General features: G+C 36.5%; 1 protein-coding gene across 3 annotated transcripts in view; it reads right to left on the bottom strand.

The window, feature by feature from the left end:
• Nucleotides 1-1,304: 1,304 nt before the first annotated feature.
• LOC132182667 (uncharacterized) overlaps nt 1,305-17,918 on the bottom strand; it is a 39,401-nt gene continuing 22,787 nt past the window's right edge. Inside the window, exons 4-18 of one of the 3 annotated variants that reach the window (XM_059595973.2) lie at nt 10,849-10,891; nt 10,144-10,362; nt 9,889-10,026; nt 9,011-9,082; nt 7,847-7,891; nt 7,668-7,747; nt 7,439-7,503; nt 7,288-7,354; nt 7,002-7,115; nt 5,338-5,411; nt 2,804-2,901; nt 2,670-2,726; nt 2,510-2,578; nt 2,375-2,428; nt 1,305-1,643 (exon numbers count right to left, since the gene is read on the bottom strand). In XM_059595973.2, coding sequence (XP_059451956.2) covers nt 1,572-1,643; nt 2,375-2,428; nt 2,510-2,578; nt 2,670-2,726; nt 2,804-2,901; nt 5,338-5,411; nt 7,002-7,115; nt 7,288-7,354; nt 7,439-7,503; nt 7,668-7,747; nt 7,847-7,891; nt 9,011-9,082; nt 9,889-10,026; nt 10,144-10,362; nt 10,849-10,891 — 1,267 coding nt within the window. In that variant the 3' untranslated portion in view covers nt 1,305-1,571. Of the gene's footprint in view, nt 1,644-2,374; nt 2,429-2,509; nt 2,579-2,669; nt 2,727-2,774; nt 2,902-5,337; nt 5,412-7,001; nt 7,116-7,287; nt 7,355-7,438; nt 7,504-7,667; nt 7,748-7,846; nt 7,892-9,010; nt 9,083-9,888; nt 10,027-10,143; nt 10,363-10,848; nt 10,892-17,918 lie in introns of those variants that run through there. The other 2 variants (XM_059595974.2, XR_009440320.2) reach the window with 2 other exon arrangements.

Below are 17,918 nucleotides of genomic sequence, written 5' to 3'. Positions count from 1 at the left end.
CAGGCTCCAATGGTGTAGCCACATGGAGATTGCTGGGGATTATGGATCCTAAAAGGTTTTGTTTTTTTTTTTTTTTTTAAGAAGATAAAGAGTGACACAAGTAGGGAGGAGAATAGTAGCAAGATGACATAAGCTTGCTTTCAAGTCCTTTAACTTTTATATATAAACCGTTTGCAATGGATAAAAAATTGCTACAAAAGTTTGTAGTTAATTCATACAAACTCATCCTGTAAAGTGACATATGTCCCTTAACATGTGAGAAGATCTATAAAAATAACTATTAAAATTTCTCAAGTGACTAAATTAAGAATAAAAAAAATGCAAAACATGCCTCCAAAGCAAGAGAGGCTCAATAAAAATGAAGCCTAAGGAAAAAAGTTAAAATGAGGCATTTTTAATTTTAAAATATTAATATAATAAATTTTTATATTAAATATAAAAAATTAATTTTAAAAATCATTCTTGTAGCTTTTTGAAATATAAATTTACTAATTAAATTTTCAAGATAAATGATTGCAAGTAGGATTTAATTAGTTATGTACTAAAATCAACGTCATAGGATCATCTCAAATTATTTATTTACAGGTACATGTGGTTTTGATAAAAGACTAAATTAGTCATTTCGTCCATTGACCGTTAATTGACTTAATAAAAGTCCACGTCACTGACACGTGGACCAATTAAAATTCAACACCTAACATAAATAGCCACATCATCATTGATGACATGGCCACCTAATTAAATTTTCTATTTAAAAAATATATATATTTTTTCAAAAAAAATAATAGTTTGCAAATCACAATACCAAACACACTATAAATAAATAGTTTTCATCACCTGCATTTTATAATTCCTTTTATTTTATTTTTTAATTTATTTTTCACTTTTTTAAGTGATGACATTGAACCCACAACCTAACGTTTTAAATTACCACAAAATCAATTAAAACGTTTTAAATAACGTTTTAAAACTGGTCTCTGTTGATGAATGTTCGGTAAGTCTCGCAAAATTCAACTGAGTAAAAGATTTTTCAGTTAATCAGTGATGATATTAACACTCCTTCATACTAATAAATGAAAAGAAGCTTATTCTAAGTACCAGCTCCGGCCAAAAGAAGAATAAGAACTATAGCATAGAAGCAGAATCTAAAAAAGAAAACATTTGAGGCCAGTTTCCTCAAGTGGTTCGGAATGATTATTAGAGGCCTCCAATTCAACTCAAAACTTGTTTATAAAAGAAAAATAAAAAATAAAAACTTTTCAGCAACAGGAAACCTCAGCACTAGAAATATTTGCATGTAGACAAAGTTTAATTTTACTCTGCATTAACAAAAAGGTTTTGAATATGTCAAATTGACTGATGCATAAATAAATAAACTGTTTAAAACATGTAATTATGAAAAAAAAAAAAAAAAAAAAAAAAAAAAAAAAAAAAAAAAACCAGACTTGATATATGTTATATGTCAACACCCTTCCCCACTTATATAAGTATAACATAATTTGAAAAGAAAGTAGTAAATCGCTACAATGATCCACGAGAGAATTTGAAGCCATGCAAACCCCAGCAAGTAATTACGAAGTGGTATGCTCCTCTCTTGTTGCCGATTTCTTTCTCATCGTCCAGAAAGCAGCAAAATATCGGTTCTGCAAAGTGGATGAAGTCTTAGATGCTCATACCAACAAAGCTTTTAAGATATGCAACAAGCACCCATGCACTCAGGTGGAATTCTTAGAAAAGAGTAATAATATTTATTATACTTCTATACAACTACCATACAACTTGATAATGTGGCAATGAAGATTAGCAGTAGTAAAATAAGTAAAATTTAATGAGTGATTTATACTGATCTTAATTGTATGACAGTCGCAAAGCAATTTACTAAATAGCATTGTTCATCGAAACTATTAGATTTAAAAAAGTCTCCACTGGCCTTAAACAACACAAACCCAAATTGAATATAAGTTCTTTTCTATCTAATCTTACTCAACTCAAAATAATTTTGCTTATTGAGAAAATGTGGAATAACAATTGGCTATTGAACCATTTTTTATCGACCAGCTTCAGAAAAATCATAGTTTCCAGGGTAAAATTTTAGTACAGTTGATTTGAACCAAGTAATGTTCAAAGATATCATTGCTGCGAGTAAGCGCAAAAATGTGGCTCAACCATTGGGATTTACGAGTTATAAAAGATAGTAAAAAGCCTTTGCTCAAGATGATAAATGATGCAAGAGCGGGCGTAGTGAGTTTGCAATAGCAAACAACAATAGAATCACAACTCTTCTTAAACCAAGATTTTATCAAGAAATCAAGGCAAAAGGGATAGAAAATCACTCATAGAAATGGGTAAAACTGGCTTGCATCAATAAACTTACTTGCATCATTGATCTCGGATTTGTAGTGTAGGTTGTCTCAATGGTGTTTTCCTTCTGCAGTCCATGAATAAGTCAATACATTTACTGTAATTCAAAAATACAAAATGCAATGGAATAGATATGGACCAACATTACCTCAAACTGAAATCCATACTGCAATGCTACCTTTTTCAAATCTTCCAAACTTAGTTCAACGGACATTTCCTAAATCGTAATGACAATAGAAACTTATTAGACGCTCAATCCATCTATTGCAAAGTGAGTGCGTATTAAATGAACTTAAGGAGAAGCTTACATCCTGCCCATACATATCCGCAAAGTGATAGAGTAGGGGCCCCATATTTATCCAAACCTGTTATTCACTTAATTAATCAAAGCAGCAATGAGAAAGAAAAGAAACCTCTGTTCGGTATCGACCGAGAAACTTACTCCACCATCTTTCAATATTTTCGATATGATTTCAATGTATTCAATGATGTTGTGAGCCGTGTCAATAAAGAAACAGGTTACAACCACATCCCAAACCCCTGCATGAACCACAAATATACTCCATAAGAAATTACTATCAGTATTGGTAGGATTCATGTGCACCTATTATTAAATATCTGACACTGGGTGTTACAACATAGTGACAATTTCTCCAAGATAATCTTTGCCATAAAAAAAAATAATAATAAAAAAAAAGAAGCAAGAATATAAAAGGAAAAATTCTCCAACTAACTAATTGCAATCATAAGCAAAACAAGTTTTTACAAATGAATACTTTCATTGCATGCAGATACATCTCTGTTCATACCAACCACCAACGAAAAAAAATTTATTTTGATGGCATGCTAAATAGTACCTGTGCTTTACTTTAAATGAACAACAAATTTGTCTCCATGCATTTATTTATTAGAATATTAATTAAATGATTAAAATCACCATTTCCTATCCACTTAAGTTTTTGAGATAAATAGTAATTTATCATGATATCAAAGCAGAGATTGTGAGTTTGAATCTTGGCTCTACAATTTATCCCCTATTTCAATTAAATATTCCACGTGTTGGGCTTCACTTATTGACGGACAGTTTGAGCCACACGTAAAGGAGTGTTAAATTACTAATTGAATGACTAATTTCACCATTTCCTTTAGCTTAAGCTTTTGGAACAAGTGTGAATTAACAATATTGCCATCCATCTATCATGTACTTATTAGCTAAACTCCTGGTCAGCAATTCCTTAGGGTCACGTGTCTAAGATACAGAAGATACTAATGTGGGATGCTAGATATCACGCTATTCACTTGAAGAGACAAAAAAACATAAATTGATTTTGAAAATATTTAAAGCTTTCTCTAGTTTGGTGATACAGAAAAATGCATATTAAGGTGGGTAGAAAATGATGCAATATATGCTGCCCTATACTGGTCACAAGGATTTAAGAAAGAAAAAAATTGAAATTATAAAAGTTAGATGATGTATAATTGATTTTTTTTTTTTTTTTTTGATAAGTTATAATGTATAATTATAGATAATGTATAATTGAAAATTAAGCCGGACCTATAGGATAATTACTAAAACCTTTTTTTATTGGGCCAAATCAGCTGGTGTCTCACACCCGAAAAAGAGACAGTACACAATAATCACCTGGGCTATGTTGCCAAGTGAAAATTGTCAACCTACAGTTAAAGACCCTTTTTTTTTTTTGGTCAATGTTAAAGCAATGGAATGGTCACTTGTTACAGTTAGGACCAATTGGGGCCAGATTCTTTGGAAATGGAGATAGGAGGCTCCAGTTTTGACATGAAATGTATTCTAGGGATAGACTTTAAATAAATTTTTTTTATACAAATTAAGAGTTTAGATGACAAACAATAAAAGAAGAGAACAAAATATATTAATCACACAATAATAGTATTTGCACGGGTACAGACAATAGTGCTCATGAAGGAATTCCACTAAGAAAAGATGGTGTATGATAGTCGTGAGAGATGCTCAAACCACTTTATGGGCATAGTTAGAAGTGGATCTCATAAAGTTATGGAAGAATGTTGCTATTTCAAAAGCTGCAGTGGGTTTTTAATACCTAAAACCCCCAATACACCCATAGTATTACTCACTACTAGAGCTCACACTTTTGGTCTCATAATCTGAATTGATGAGAAGGTTTAGCGGTCTCAAAACCCTAGCCTACAAGTGTGGATCGCAAGAGGAATCAAATTAGTCCCAACACCAAGCCTAACTCACTTCAAAAAAAAAAAAAAAAAAAAAAAAAAAATCCCAAGCCTAACTGATTTCAGGTATGGTCTTTGTGCCTGCGCAAATTTTTGTTTTTTTATTTTTTTTTGCATGATCTTATGCTCTGCTTTCATGATACTTGTTCTTGGATTTTTCCGTTGTATCTTTGAGATATATTCCCAAACTTCATAAGTCAACTTCACCTCCTCTAAATGGCTAATATAACAGTATAATCTGTCTAAACCATATTTCATAGCTGTGGACAGAATATTCATCTAAGCAAGATCAGGCTAACCCCAAGTGTCATGCTTACTTCTTTGGAACTAACAATCAGTATGCTTTAGTTCAAACCAATATAAAATAACTCTTAACTGAAAAATTTGGTAAGTACTTGGAAAATTCTGGCTACAACAGTTTTTCAGTATCAAGTTCAAAATGCTTGCTCCAATATGCTACAAACTGATTTGCTTTGGCAGAACTTGTCCAATGTTAATTCAAGATCCTAGTTTTCAAAACCAATCATATTTGAACAATGATCTCGTGTAATATTTACTACTACCAGATGTCTGGAATAGTAAATTTTTCTATTAGTTATTCCATTTTTTAGAACTTATTATGCAAAACAAAGAGATTTTTTTGATAAGTAATGTATATTAAAAAAAACAGACAGAGGGGTGCAACCCAAGTACACAAAAAGTATTATGCAAAACAAAGAGATAATAAGAAGTCATACTATTCTTTACCTACTTGACTCGGATCGCTATAAACTTCAACAAAGTCGCCGCCACACATGGAAAAGCCTTCAGTAATTCCTGCACTGCTTGGAAGGAAAGTTAAAGATCATTATTATGTTTTTTTATGAGTAAGTTACACACATAGTGGGGCTTGCACCCATGACCACACCCTCCATTCTATTCTCATGGGGGGAAGAAGCATCATTCGAAAACAAATAAAAGAAGCATCATCAAAGAAATTTAAAAACAAATGTGTAAAAATCATAGAAACAAATAATACTTTGGTACAAGAGAATATTGTTTGAACATAAACAAATTGCGCACACAATTCCTTTGTATTATGAAGGAGAAATTTGTGAAAAGTGTTCACATCATTTTACAATTGTATGAATCATACTAGAAATGGTGCACAAGTTTTGCTACTACGGGTAATATAGAGATCTATTGATACTATAGTGCTTCTACAAAGCAAACCACATACTATTACCAGTAACTCTAATTTTTTACTCCTTCCATCCAAATTTTAATGTCTTGCTTTCCTTTTGAGGACGTCCCAAAATAAATGTTTACTTTCCAAAGTATAAACATTTACTTAAACTAATTTCATCATTTTCAATAAAAAAAGTAAACAAGATTCTCATTAACAGTTGTGCCTATATCTAGTTTAGAATAAAGAACATTTTATAAGCGAGTTAGACTTTCCACTTTCAATTATTAATCACAGCATTTAGATCTAAGGCACTGGAAGAAAATAGAGAAAGAGGAGGCTTTACACTCATACATAGCCTCTCTCACCTCACAATATACATATTGTCAAATTCAATACAATGACCAAATACCCCTGTAACAAATCACTGCCACCAACATATTCTTGTAACCCTAGCAAACTCTTTTAACACTCCCCCTCAAGCTAGAACAACTATATCATATAAGCTAGAAACAAATAAACTCTAACCGCTTTTGACACAAGAACTTTGTAAACACGTCAACTAACTGGTCTCTAGACTTCACAAATGGTGCAGATGTATCTCCACCAAGTATCTTATCTCAAATAAAATGACAATCAACCTCAGTATGTTATCTCCGTCACAATCAACCTCAATATGAAGGTCTAACTTGAGTTTCTCTAATACATGCGCTATTTTGCATTAACTACAAGTAAGAGAAAGAGAAACAGCTAATATTCCAATCTCAAAGTCACAGCTCAAACTGAGCATCCACGTTAAAGGGGGGACAAGTCATAAATTATGATAGGGGTACCAGCAAAACCCCAACCCACCACTAGAATGGATTATGAGATATTGATTGAAGAACTGGGCCTCCACAATCACCAATATGAGGCACCACAAATGCAGGAAGTTGGAAAACATTTACAAGAAAAAATGCCTAACATTGTGAAGCTCCAAATATAATAATATGAAGATCATTGAGAATATCTATTTTAACTTTCTTTTGTGTTATAGACCATAGGTTTCCAACTTTTTGTCTCATAGATAATTACTACTGAAATGGGAAACTCGCTTTTAGTTGAGCAAAGTTTCCCTCCAAAAAGATCATATTATGGGGAAAAATCAGGATGATGTTCAAAGATAATAAAAAATATTACAAGTTGAAAAGCTTTTGAAAGGAGAAACAACAGAAAGACAAAATAACGTAAAAAGCAGTATGGATACCTAGCCGGATGAATATCTGGTACTGAAACAGGACGAAGTTGGTCACCATCTGAAAGTGAATTGCAATTACTGTGAATCCACGGATATATCGTCCACTCTCCAGCAGTTTGTGTTCTAACAAACCAACCAAACCCATTTGAAAAGGTTTAATACAGAAAGTGAAAAAGAGAGGAGGAAAAGAAAAAGGTGTCAGAATGATCTATCTCTAGTTATAGGATATAACCTCCCATCATGGTTGGAAGATGCATAAGATCAAGACTAGAAAGAAGTTTTCATGAATTCTTACTGATTAAGAATAAAACTTGAGCATATCATCATGTAGTATGAGAACTCATTTCCTTGGCATATAAAACCTGTTTCATGATATGAGAATATCAGGCAGTGAGTAAGCAGACATGTGAAACCAGAATTGCAACCATCTTCAGTGAAATACATACCGAGGCATGAAATCTCCAAAGCCAGCCGGCCAAGTCCAGCACCAGGAACCAAACAGGAAGGAGGGCTGTTCAACTTTTATTTTTAGAACAAAGTACATTGCTTGAATAAAACACAACTCCCACCCAATCAGCAATGACAATTTGATCATTAGAATGATCGAGACAAGATGCAAATGTGGTAGAGGATTACTTTGAGTGTAACCAAAGAAACAAGAGGAAGTTTAGCTACCTGTCCTTTTCACGATTAGGGAAGAGGGCATCGAGCTCTTCAAGAATAGGCTTGTAGCACTGATCACGTTCTTTCTTTCCCTGTAATAAAAATAAGTAAGGAAGGAACCGAAAGACGTTGGACCAAAATTCTTTGATGATAATGTTGAACTTAGAAATTGACAAGAAATCAAGCAGTACCTCTGCTGCCCAGTCTCTAACTATATTCCTTATTATACAACGAACCTGAAGAGGAAGAAGATTAAAGAATCAAAATCTTATCAACTAGCAACAAAGGAGAAGAGAAAAAAAACCAAGGGAAAGAAGAAAAAAAAAAAAAGGCAAATTCCTTCTAAGGTATCCAAACGGTAATATAAGTACCATACCCATTTTATCTCAGCTAAGTTACAGATCATTTATGTGTTAATAATTGCAACTCATAGGTGCTTATTTTAGTACCAATTGAGACCAATATGATGTCAAGTATGTTTTCATCAGTATTTATTGGATTAATAATATATATTAAAGCTACGCAATTTCGAAGTTGTGAGAGACTGAGAAAAGAAGAGTATATATTGCATACTTGCAGACAGTATCCTACATCACAATCAGTATCATATTATACTTCTACATTTTCCCCTTGCTCAACACTACTAAAAATCTTGAGTGCTGGGCAGCTGCGAAACACAATCACAATCACGTCAAAAACACTCTAAAGGAAACCTAAATTGCTTTTATTTGGATAAGCAACTAAGCTCAATCATAGCATATACGGACAATGGTTGCAGGTTAATAACTGAAATTTCAAACCAGTACATTTTTCTCTATTTACTTAGCTCCTTTAGTGATTAGCTTTTCTGACTTTCTCGTTTTCTTTTCTTCTTCTACTTAGCCATTCTCTTATATACTTCATGTGTATTAGGCTTGTGCTACTCTACGCTTTTTGATATATACAACATTACTTAACCCAAAAAAAAAAACAAAAAAACAAAAAAACGTTATTCTAGATACATAACTTACAAGATGCATCACAGGTAGTACTGTTTATAAATTTCTTTCATTATTTTCAATATTTTACTTTTCACAACAGATACACAAACATGTCCATGAATAAGGGTATCATGTGGTCAAGTTCAAAAACTTTATTTCATGTCAGACAACAGAACCCAAATAATTCCAAAATCTTGCATTTTCCATCAAATAAAAGAATTCTAAATAAATCTGTACATTCTCATACAAGCCATTGAACTTGATACCACCACTCCGATCATATCGAATAAGCATTTCAAATCATCTGTACGACATAGATACAAAATATTAATGGCAAAGGAGAACCAGTTCCTACGAACAAAAGAACCAACATACCTTATCAACATCGACCAAAGGAACATTCAACTGAAACGAGGGGTCCAACCACTCTTGAAACGATGAGGACACCTGAAAGTGTAACAATGAGAAAGATATTTAATGATGAAACAAATGAATAGTGTAATAGTGACAAATGAATCAATGCTTGAACAAACTAGCAAAAGGGAGGGGGGGAATCAAGTGAAAATTCTACACATATCTTAGAAATCCCTAATCATAATAAATACATAAATGAATATTGGATGAATATTGGATAGACGGAAGTCTCTACCAATGCTGGAGCAGCATGTTCATGGTTAAAGAGAGTTCTGATCCATTTGTATAAAGAACGCTCTTAGTTTCTTTAGTTTCTGACTTTCAGCAAATACTCCCTCCCATTCACAATTCTCTCCTAGGGTGTGTGTGTGTTTGCACCAGCGAAAGGGGAAGAGATAGAGATATATGACAACTTTTTAGAAGAAAAAAGATGAGGCCATAGAACTTGATCGAGCTCGGAGGCCAGTCTAGCAGGTGATTTTGGAGAATTGGAAAAAAGTAAGATGTTCACACAATAATTTTCCCTATCCATTGAGAGATGCAACCCACAAAAAGAACTGCCTCCTTTCAAAAACATAACCTGATGAGGCAATCTAGCCAGAATCTAACACTATAACTACATATGAAGAGATAATTTAAAAGCAAAAAATAATGTAAGTGGTGAAAAAGCACGAGATGCTACCATCTCACCCTAAGTGAAGGTTTAAATTCTAAATAGCCCCAATCATCGAGTGGTGCACCAGAATCCAATATTATATATCTCATGATCCTAGATCTAAACACTCTCCAACAAGTTTACATACGCATGACAACTTGGAAGAAAAATCAAAAGACATTACATTTCCTTTTCCATTGGAATCAGTGACCTCATTTCCACCACATTTATTTATCTCTTCATTATAATTGAAGCCTGGAGGATGCAAGCCTGGAGGATACCTCCTAGTGATAGACTCATGATGACCTTCAATTTCCATCTCCTGTTGTTATCTACAGAGGTCAAATTTCTAAATGAAAAAGACATAGATAGAACTGACCATACATTGAACTTTCATTTATTTAAAGAGTTAATACAGTCATATAAATGCTAAAAAAACCTCATTGATATTTGCCCCGTTCGGTGACTTGCAGATCACATTGCTCCCTTCCCCACAACAGGCTTGATCATTTTTGGTGAAACACAAGCTTCCACTTGTCGATTGACAAGAACAAGCATTCCTCTCTCCCAAGAAGAAATGGTCATTCGGGGGATTTTCAAGATGCGAGTCTTCAAAAATATCCGCATCTTGGCTCATATCAAGTGGGGGTTCAAATGCCTGACAAGCAATATATTTTTTATGGGCAAGAGAGAGAAGAAATAGGAAAAATTCATGATACCAAAAAGTCAACACTCATTTTCCCAAATAAGATATAAAACCTTTTTTTTTTTTTTTTTTTTTTTCGATTTGGAACCAGGTATTAGGAGCTTCGCTCCGGGTGCACAGGCCCTCGGCAAGGAGTTTCCCGCAAGTGCACCTCGGTTAATTCAAGGGGTGAACCCCGGTTCAAAGGCCCCAAGAAGCAGTTTGCACTTAGTGGGTTTCAAACCTAAGACCTTGAGGAGCATACTCAAAGTCCCACGCTGTCCAACCACTGAGCCAACCCCTTGGAATAAAACTTTTTCTTAAATATCAGCCCTTTGAGAAGGGATGAGATTTGTGGCCCCAAAGATTATCAAAATGTAGAAAATTTCAAAAAAAAAAGGGTAAAACAAACAGCGCAAAGGTGATTAGTCACCAAGAAGAGTGGGAGTCAAAACAGACCTGAAGCATGTTAAATATGAAATATGCATTTCTAGAAATACACCTGCAAAATCAAAAGCACAACAAATTACAATCTGCCAATATGTTGTTATATCAAATTCAAATTTGAATATTATAGCTACAATATCCAGCATATAGTAACTGTCAAGATTAGTATTTTCTAAAAAAGAGAGAGGCTCAGGATCTATATCTAGCCCTCACAATCTATTGATATATATATAGGAACAAATACAGTATTTTGAAATATGGACACCTCACCATATGACAATTCATAGGGAACACCTCACCACAGGACAACACATAACGACTCCTGACTACCTTCTAAAATAGGGACACTTGTCCCTTTCTTTCTAACACTCCCCCCTCAAGCTGGAACTTATATATATCATATAAGCCTAGCATTTAACATACAAACTCTTATTGACACAAAGACTCATCTGCATGTTGAAATACCAGCAAATTGGTTGAAAAACAAGAATAATCGACCGAAAACACCATGAAACTGGCTGCAAACCACCATTATTAAGGTTCTTGGTTGAATATGAGGAAGCTGGGGCAACCAAGAGTTTCAGTTCCAATTCCAATAGAAGAGTAAATCCCATTGTTGGCAATAACTGAGTTACCACCCTGAAGTCAAATTATTAATTACATGAATTATAGGGTGTAGGAGGGAATGACTAGAATGAATTCCATTATATCAATAGCAATAATAAAGGAATGGCTGACACAATCAGTTCAGTCAAAAACTGAACCGACCAAAAAATCTTCGGAACCGGCTGCAACAACACTGAACCGGCAGAAATATCACCAAACCAGACAAAAAACAATGTAAACTGACCGAAATATCAACAAACCAAACGAAAAACAATCAGAACAGTCTGAAATATCACCAACCGGCTGAAAACAAAGCTGAACAAGCAGAAATATCCCCAGCTCGCTGAAAACCAAGCTGAACCAAACAAAACACAACAAAAATGACTGAAAAAACATCTGAACCAGATGAAAATCGACCTGTATTGGCTGAAACACAACCAAAACTTGCCTGTTACCCTGTTTGGTTGCATTTTACAAAAGGGAATCCAAATGCTTGTGGGAATCTGGATTTTGCCGTCTTTTTTAAGAAATGCGGATTCCTTTCTAAAGAAGTGGGAATCCACATTCCCTTGGCCTTGGAATTTTTTTTTCTTCTAAATGACAAAAATGCCCAAATTTATTATTCATAAGGAGCAAAAAAAAAAACCTCATGTATGCACTAAAAAATTTTGCTTTCTCAATCCCCATACCTTACAAAAACTTTAGAACTTATTGATGCTATTATTTGATTTTTTTTTTTTTATTGAATATTATCATGGTTATAGTCAAAATATGTGATAATTTTGTTACAGTTATTTTTTTAATGCTACTTATTTGGGTTTGATTGTGACCATTTGTAAAATCCGTATATAAAAGAGAGGAACTATTTTATTCCACAAAGAAAATAAATCATAATCTATATATAAATGTAAGGAACAATCTATTGGTCATTGCTTCCATTCAATCTGATGGTAACTGGAACCATAAATATGATGTGGCAATGAGGAAACAAATATAGTATAGCACATGTCTCCACAAAACAGAAATGAACGGGTTTTATTTGATTATAGATGAAAAATGAAGAATAGTATACACAATTTATCTATTGGCAAATTTCTGCTTTCAGATGGAACAGCATGTCATTTAGTTAGAGACTTCAGGAAGTATCTCTGGTTTATTTGTTCTTTTTGTTTAGTCACTAGTGGTTGTAGAGTCTAACTTATTGAATATACGATGGGTTACGTGGGTTATTTTTACGTGGAATCAAATCCATACGAGTCACGTTCAGCCAATGGGAGTCCGAATATCAAGTTGACGGAATGGAGCAGAATGAATCTAAGTACGGTTGTCATGGGAGTCACGAGGTTGGTATGGTTACTCAAGATGATGAAAGAGTTGGCGTCGGAAGCGATGGAGACGGGTGCATCCAGAGATCACCGAATGGGCGGCCCAGTTATGTTTCTACAGAAAAGGGTGAATAAGTATGGGAAATTCATGGAGATAACTTAATATGGTCGTGGAGGGAGATGCAATCTCGTTGTAATTCTGGAGGGGCATGAAGGTCAGGGTTGAAGGCATTGTATATCGCAAATGGAGCGGCTTGTGAAGCATCTGAACTATGTGAGGAATGCAAAGGAGACGAAGAGTGCTACACCAGTACAGTCACGAGCAGTGGTTCCTAGGCAGACGTTTGCTGATGTGGTGGAGGGGAAGAGGTTAGAGTCTGAAACAGAGGAAAGGGGAAAGGGCAAGATGGGAAATTCAAAAGAGGTGCCCAGAAAGGAAAACGTTGAAAGGACTAAGAAAGGAAAGGAGAAGATCAAGGCCGAGAATCATGCAATTTCAAAATGGAATGAGATGGTGGAGCTCATGGATGAAGGGGTAGTTAATATGAAAATAATGAGAGATCTTCTGGAATCTTTCAAATTCAAGATGGAAAGATACGTGCAGAAATATGGACTAGATTACGTGGAAGAAGGAAATTATCGCGTGGATTTTAATAGTGGGAAGGGTGGCATTACAAGCCAAATGGGCCCAAAAAAAAGAATGATAAAATACAAGTGGGGCCTAGTGACAGTGGGCCTTTCTTACAATCAGCCCATCAAATATTACAAAGAAACTGAGTATCGAAGGAAGCCCAAGACAGGGGCAAGATGGCGGGTGAAGCAGTGGGTGCAACTCGTCCAGCCGGCGCCAGAGAAGTCAACGGAGACCAGCCGGAGCAGTCCTCATGAACTTCTTTTAGGTGCAGACAGGGTGATGGAGCTAGACAAAGCCACACATGCAGTGGGAAAGGAGGATAGTCAAGCTTTGATGAATACAGAATTTCTGGTAGGAAGACCGAAGGTGGCTATGGTGACAGATATGGATGGGTTTGGCGAAGAAAGGGTCGGACCAGAGAAAGAAGAAGTTGCATAGGCCGGAGAAGTGATTCTGACCAAACTGGCGATGTTGACTGTGGAGACACAAACGGAGCAACAACGTCCCAAGGAGAATTTGAAGAGTAATTCTGTGATTCGTCGAAGTAGCGAAAAACAGGTTCGTCGGAGCTGTTCGCCGGAGGGGCAGAAATCCCGGGAGGAGTTGGACCAAAGCCTGGTGGGGAAGGGTCACATGGAGAGGATCCGAAGAAGGATTATCATCCAATTGAACCTGACGAAGCTGTGGGGGATGCTTGTGACGTGCGACAGCTCTCTAGGGTGGTGCAGACCTCGCCGATGGACTTCAGTGAGGGGTCAGGGTCGTATTCTGATGATAGGTCAGGTCCAGGTATGGTTGAAAACAAGGGGAATTTGGTTTTGGGTAGTTGTGATGATGGGGAAGTTGGTTTGGAGGAGACAATACTAGAAAAGGTTACCAATAGCTGGGTTATTGATAGGTGTATAGACTTTTATCCCAAAATTGGATTGACTTGTGAGGGGGAAAAGGATAAAATGGAGGCTTTACTCAATGATATTGAAGATTCTTGTAAGCAGCCAGTTATCGATGTGGTGGGTACTTCCTCTAGTGTCCCTGCTTCCAGAGGAAATAGGGAGCTGAAGAGACCAGACTGTTACATCAATTATGAAAGGGGCCGGTCGGAAATCCAGCAAGGTAAGGGAAGAGGGAGGGGTCGACATGGTGGTCTATGAAGCCAAAAATCATTGTGTGGAATGTGAGAGGGTTGAATGCCTTCAAGAAAAGATTGAGGATTAGGAGTCATTTAAAAGAGTGGAAAGCAGAAATTGTGTGCTTGATCGAAACAAAGATGGAGTTTATTTTCCGGGAGGTGGTACATAGTTTATGGGGAGGCCAACATGTGGGTTGGATGTATAAGGGGTCTAATGGGGTATCGAGGGGCATGTTGTTGATGTGGGATAGGAGGATGGTTGAAAAAAAGGAGGAGTGTATGGGGAGTTACACAATGGCCTGTTCTTTTCAGAATGTGGGGGACCATTTTGAATGGGCGTTTGGGGGGGTGTATGGCCCGAATGATGATGTGGAGAGAAGGATCCTTTGGGAGGAGTTGGCTGGTTTGATGAATGTGTGGGAGGTACCATGGTGTTTTGGTGGGGATTTTAATATAGTTCAGTTTCCTAGTGAGAGGTCTAGTGATTCGAACTATTCTACAGGCATGATGGATTTTTTGGATTTTATATCCGAACAAGGTTTGGTGGATATTCCATTGGCAGGGGGTCTACATACATGGTCCAATAATCAAGAAGATGAAACCTGGTCAAGAATGGATCGATTCTTATTCTCACCAGATTGGGAGGATCACTATCCGGCGGTGTCACAAAGAAGGCTTCAACGTCTACTTTCCAATCACTTTCCCTTATTGTTGGATTGTGGGGAATCTAGTGGAGGTCGTAAGTATTTTAAATTTGAGAATATGTGGTTAAGGTCTAAAGGCTTTGTTGACAAGGTTAAGTCTTGGTGGAATTCGTATATGTTTGAAGGCTTACCTAGTTTTGTTTTGGTTAATAAGCTGATATCCTTTAAACTGGATTTGAAAAAATGGAACAACGCGGTGTTTGGTGACATTGGGAGGAAAAAAAAAAGAGTTGTTGGAAGGGATCCAGGAGCTGGATGTTATGGCAGAAACTAGAGGTTTAGTAGAGGAAGAAAAGATTAAATTGGCTGATCTGTCGAAGGAATTGGAGAATACTTTATTGTTGAGGAAATACATTGGCGACAAAAATCGAGAGAGTTGTGGCTGAAGGAGAGGGATAGTAATACTAGGTTTTTTCATAAGGTGGCTAATTCCCATTGCAGATATAATCGTGTGGAAGCTTTACGTATCAATGGTGCTTTGTCCTATAATCTTACAGAGGTAAAAGAACATATTGTGCAGTTCTATCAAAGCTTATATTCTGAGCGAAGTTCTTGGAGACCTAAAATGGATAATCAATTTTTTTCGTCCATTGATGAGGAGGAGAAGAATTGGTTAGAAAGAGACTTTGAGGAGGAGGTTTGGGAGGTGGTAAAAGGTATGGAGGGTGACAAGACACCGGGACCGGATGGTTTCACCATGGCATTCTTCCAATCTTGTTGGGCTGTGGTGAAACACGATGTTATGGCCGTTTTTTCTGAATTCCATCGAAGACGCCAGTTGGTGAAGAGTATGAATGTAACGTTTGTGTCCTTGGTTCCAAAGAAAAGGCGGATGCAATAGAGGTGAAGGATTTTCTGCCCATTAGCTTGGTGGGAGGGGTGTATAAAATTTTATCCAAGGTCTTGGCCACTAGAGTGAAAACTGTTTTAGGAAAGATCATCTCTAACTCTCAAAATGCTTTCATTGGTGGGCGACAAATATTAGATTATGTGCTCATTGCTAAAGAATGTTTGGATGGTCGTATGAGATTAGGGGTGCCAGGTGTTATTTGCAAATTGGACTTGGAAAAGGCTTATGACCATGTTAACTGAGACTTTTTGTTGTACTTACTGAAAAGATGTGGGTTCGGAGAGAGATGGAGGGGTTGGATAGAGTGGTGTATTTCGTCGGTCAGATTCTCCATTTTGGTAAATGCAACGCCAGAGGATTTCTTTAATAGTTCGCGGGGGATTCGGCAAGGGGACCCAATGTCGCCGTTACTTTTTGTGTTGGTTATGGAGGCTTTGAGCAGGATGGTGAATGCGACGATAGAGCAAGGAGGTTTATTGTCAGGTTTCTCTATGGGAGAAAGGGCTTTTTCAGATTTGGTGGTTTCTCATTCTTTATTTGCTGATGATACCTTGATTTTCTGTGAAGCATATTTGAGCAAATCCGATACATATGCCTTATTCTCTTGTGCTTTGAGGCAGTTTCGGGGCTGAGAGTTAATCTTGGTAAATCAAAACTTGTTGCTATAGGAGAAGCAGACAACATTGGGATTTTGGCTAATATTCTTGGGTATAGTGTTGCGGCTTTGCCTATAAAGTATTTGGGTTTGCCATTAGGGGCTATGCACAAGGCTACGTCTATGTGGAATGGTGTGCTTGAGCAGATGGAGCGTCATATGGCAGGATGGAAGAAATTGTATCTATCAAAGGGAGGTCAATTAACTCTTATAAAGAGTACGTTGTCTAATTTTCCGACTTATTTTTTATCTTTGTTTCCTGTTCTTATGAGTGTGGTCAAAAGAATTGAGAAACTTCAAAGAGATTTCCTGTGGGGAGGAATGAGAGACGAACAAAAATTGCATCTTGTTAATTGGAACCAAATATGCAGTCCCCTATGGGCCGGCGGTATTGGCATTCGAAATGTACATAAGTTTAATCAAGCTCTCTTGGGAAAATAGTTATGGAGATATGCGACAGAGAGTGAGGCTCTTTGGTACAAGATAATCAAAGCCAAGTATGAAGATCAGGATGGTGGGTGGTGTTCGAAGGCGGTGTCAGGTTCTTATGGTGTGGGTTTGTGGAAGCCTATTAGAAGAGGTTGGGATACTTGCGAAAGGCGTGAGGTCTGAGGTGGGGATGGGATCGGAAGTTCGCTTCTGGCATGATATTTGGTGTGACGATCAACCGTTGAAGCATGCTTTCCCTTCCTTGTTTAGTATTGCGAGGTACAAAGAAGCGTGGGTGAAGGATAATTTTAGTTGGAGGAATGGGATGGTTGAGTGGAATATCATTTTTGTGCGTTCCGCCCAGGATTGGGAATTGGATGTGGTCTCATCTTTCTTTGAACTGCTATACTCTTGTAAGGTTTCTTATGGTAATGCAGACTGTATTCAATGGTCCTCATCTAAAAAGGGTACGCTTGAGGTGAAGTCGTTCTATAAGGCCTTGTCCATTCCAAATTGGGAGGTGTTTCCATGGAAGAGTATTTGACGCTCTAAAGTGCCTTCGCGAGTAGCATTTTTTGGGTGGACTGCGGCTCTCGGCAAAATTCGGACACATAACAATTTGCGAAAGAGGAGTATTGTAGTAGTGGAATGGTGTTGTATTTGTAAAAAGAATAGGGAGTCCGTAGATCATTTGTTGATTCATTGTGAAGTGGCTACTCGGTTATGGAACTATGTTTTTTCTTTGTTCAG

The sequence above is a fragment of the Corylus avellana genome, chromosome 5 (genome assembly GCF_965113065.1).
Source record: "Corylus avellana chromosome 5, dhCorAvel1.hap1.2, whole genome shotgun sequence".
Classification (NCBI taxonomy): domain Eukaryota; kingdom Viridiplantae; phylum Streptophyta; class Magnoliopsida; order Fagales; family Betulaceae; genus Corylus; species Corylus avellana.
This window is presented reverse-complemented; position numbering and strand designations above follow the sequence as displayed.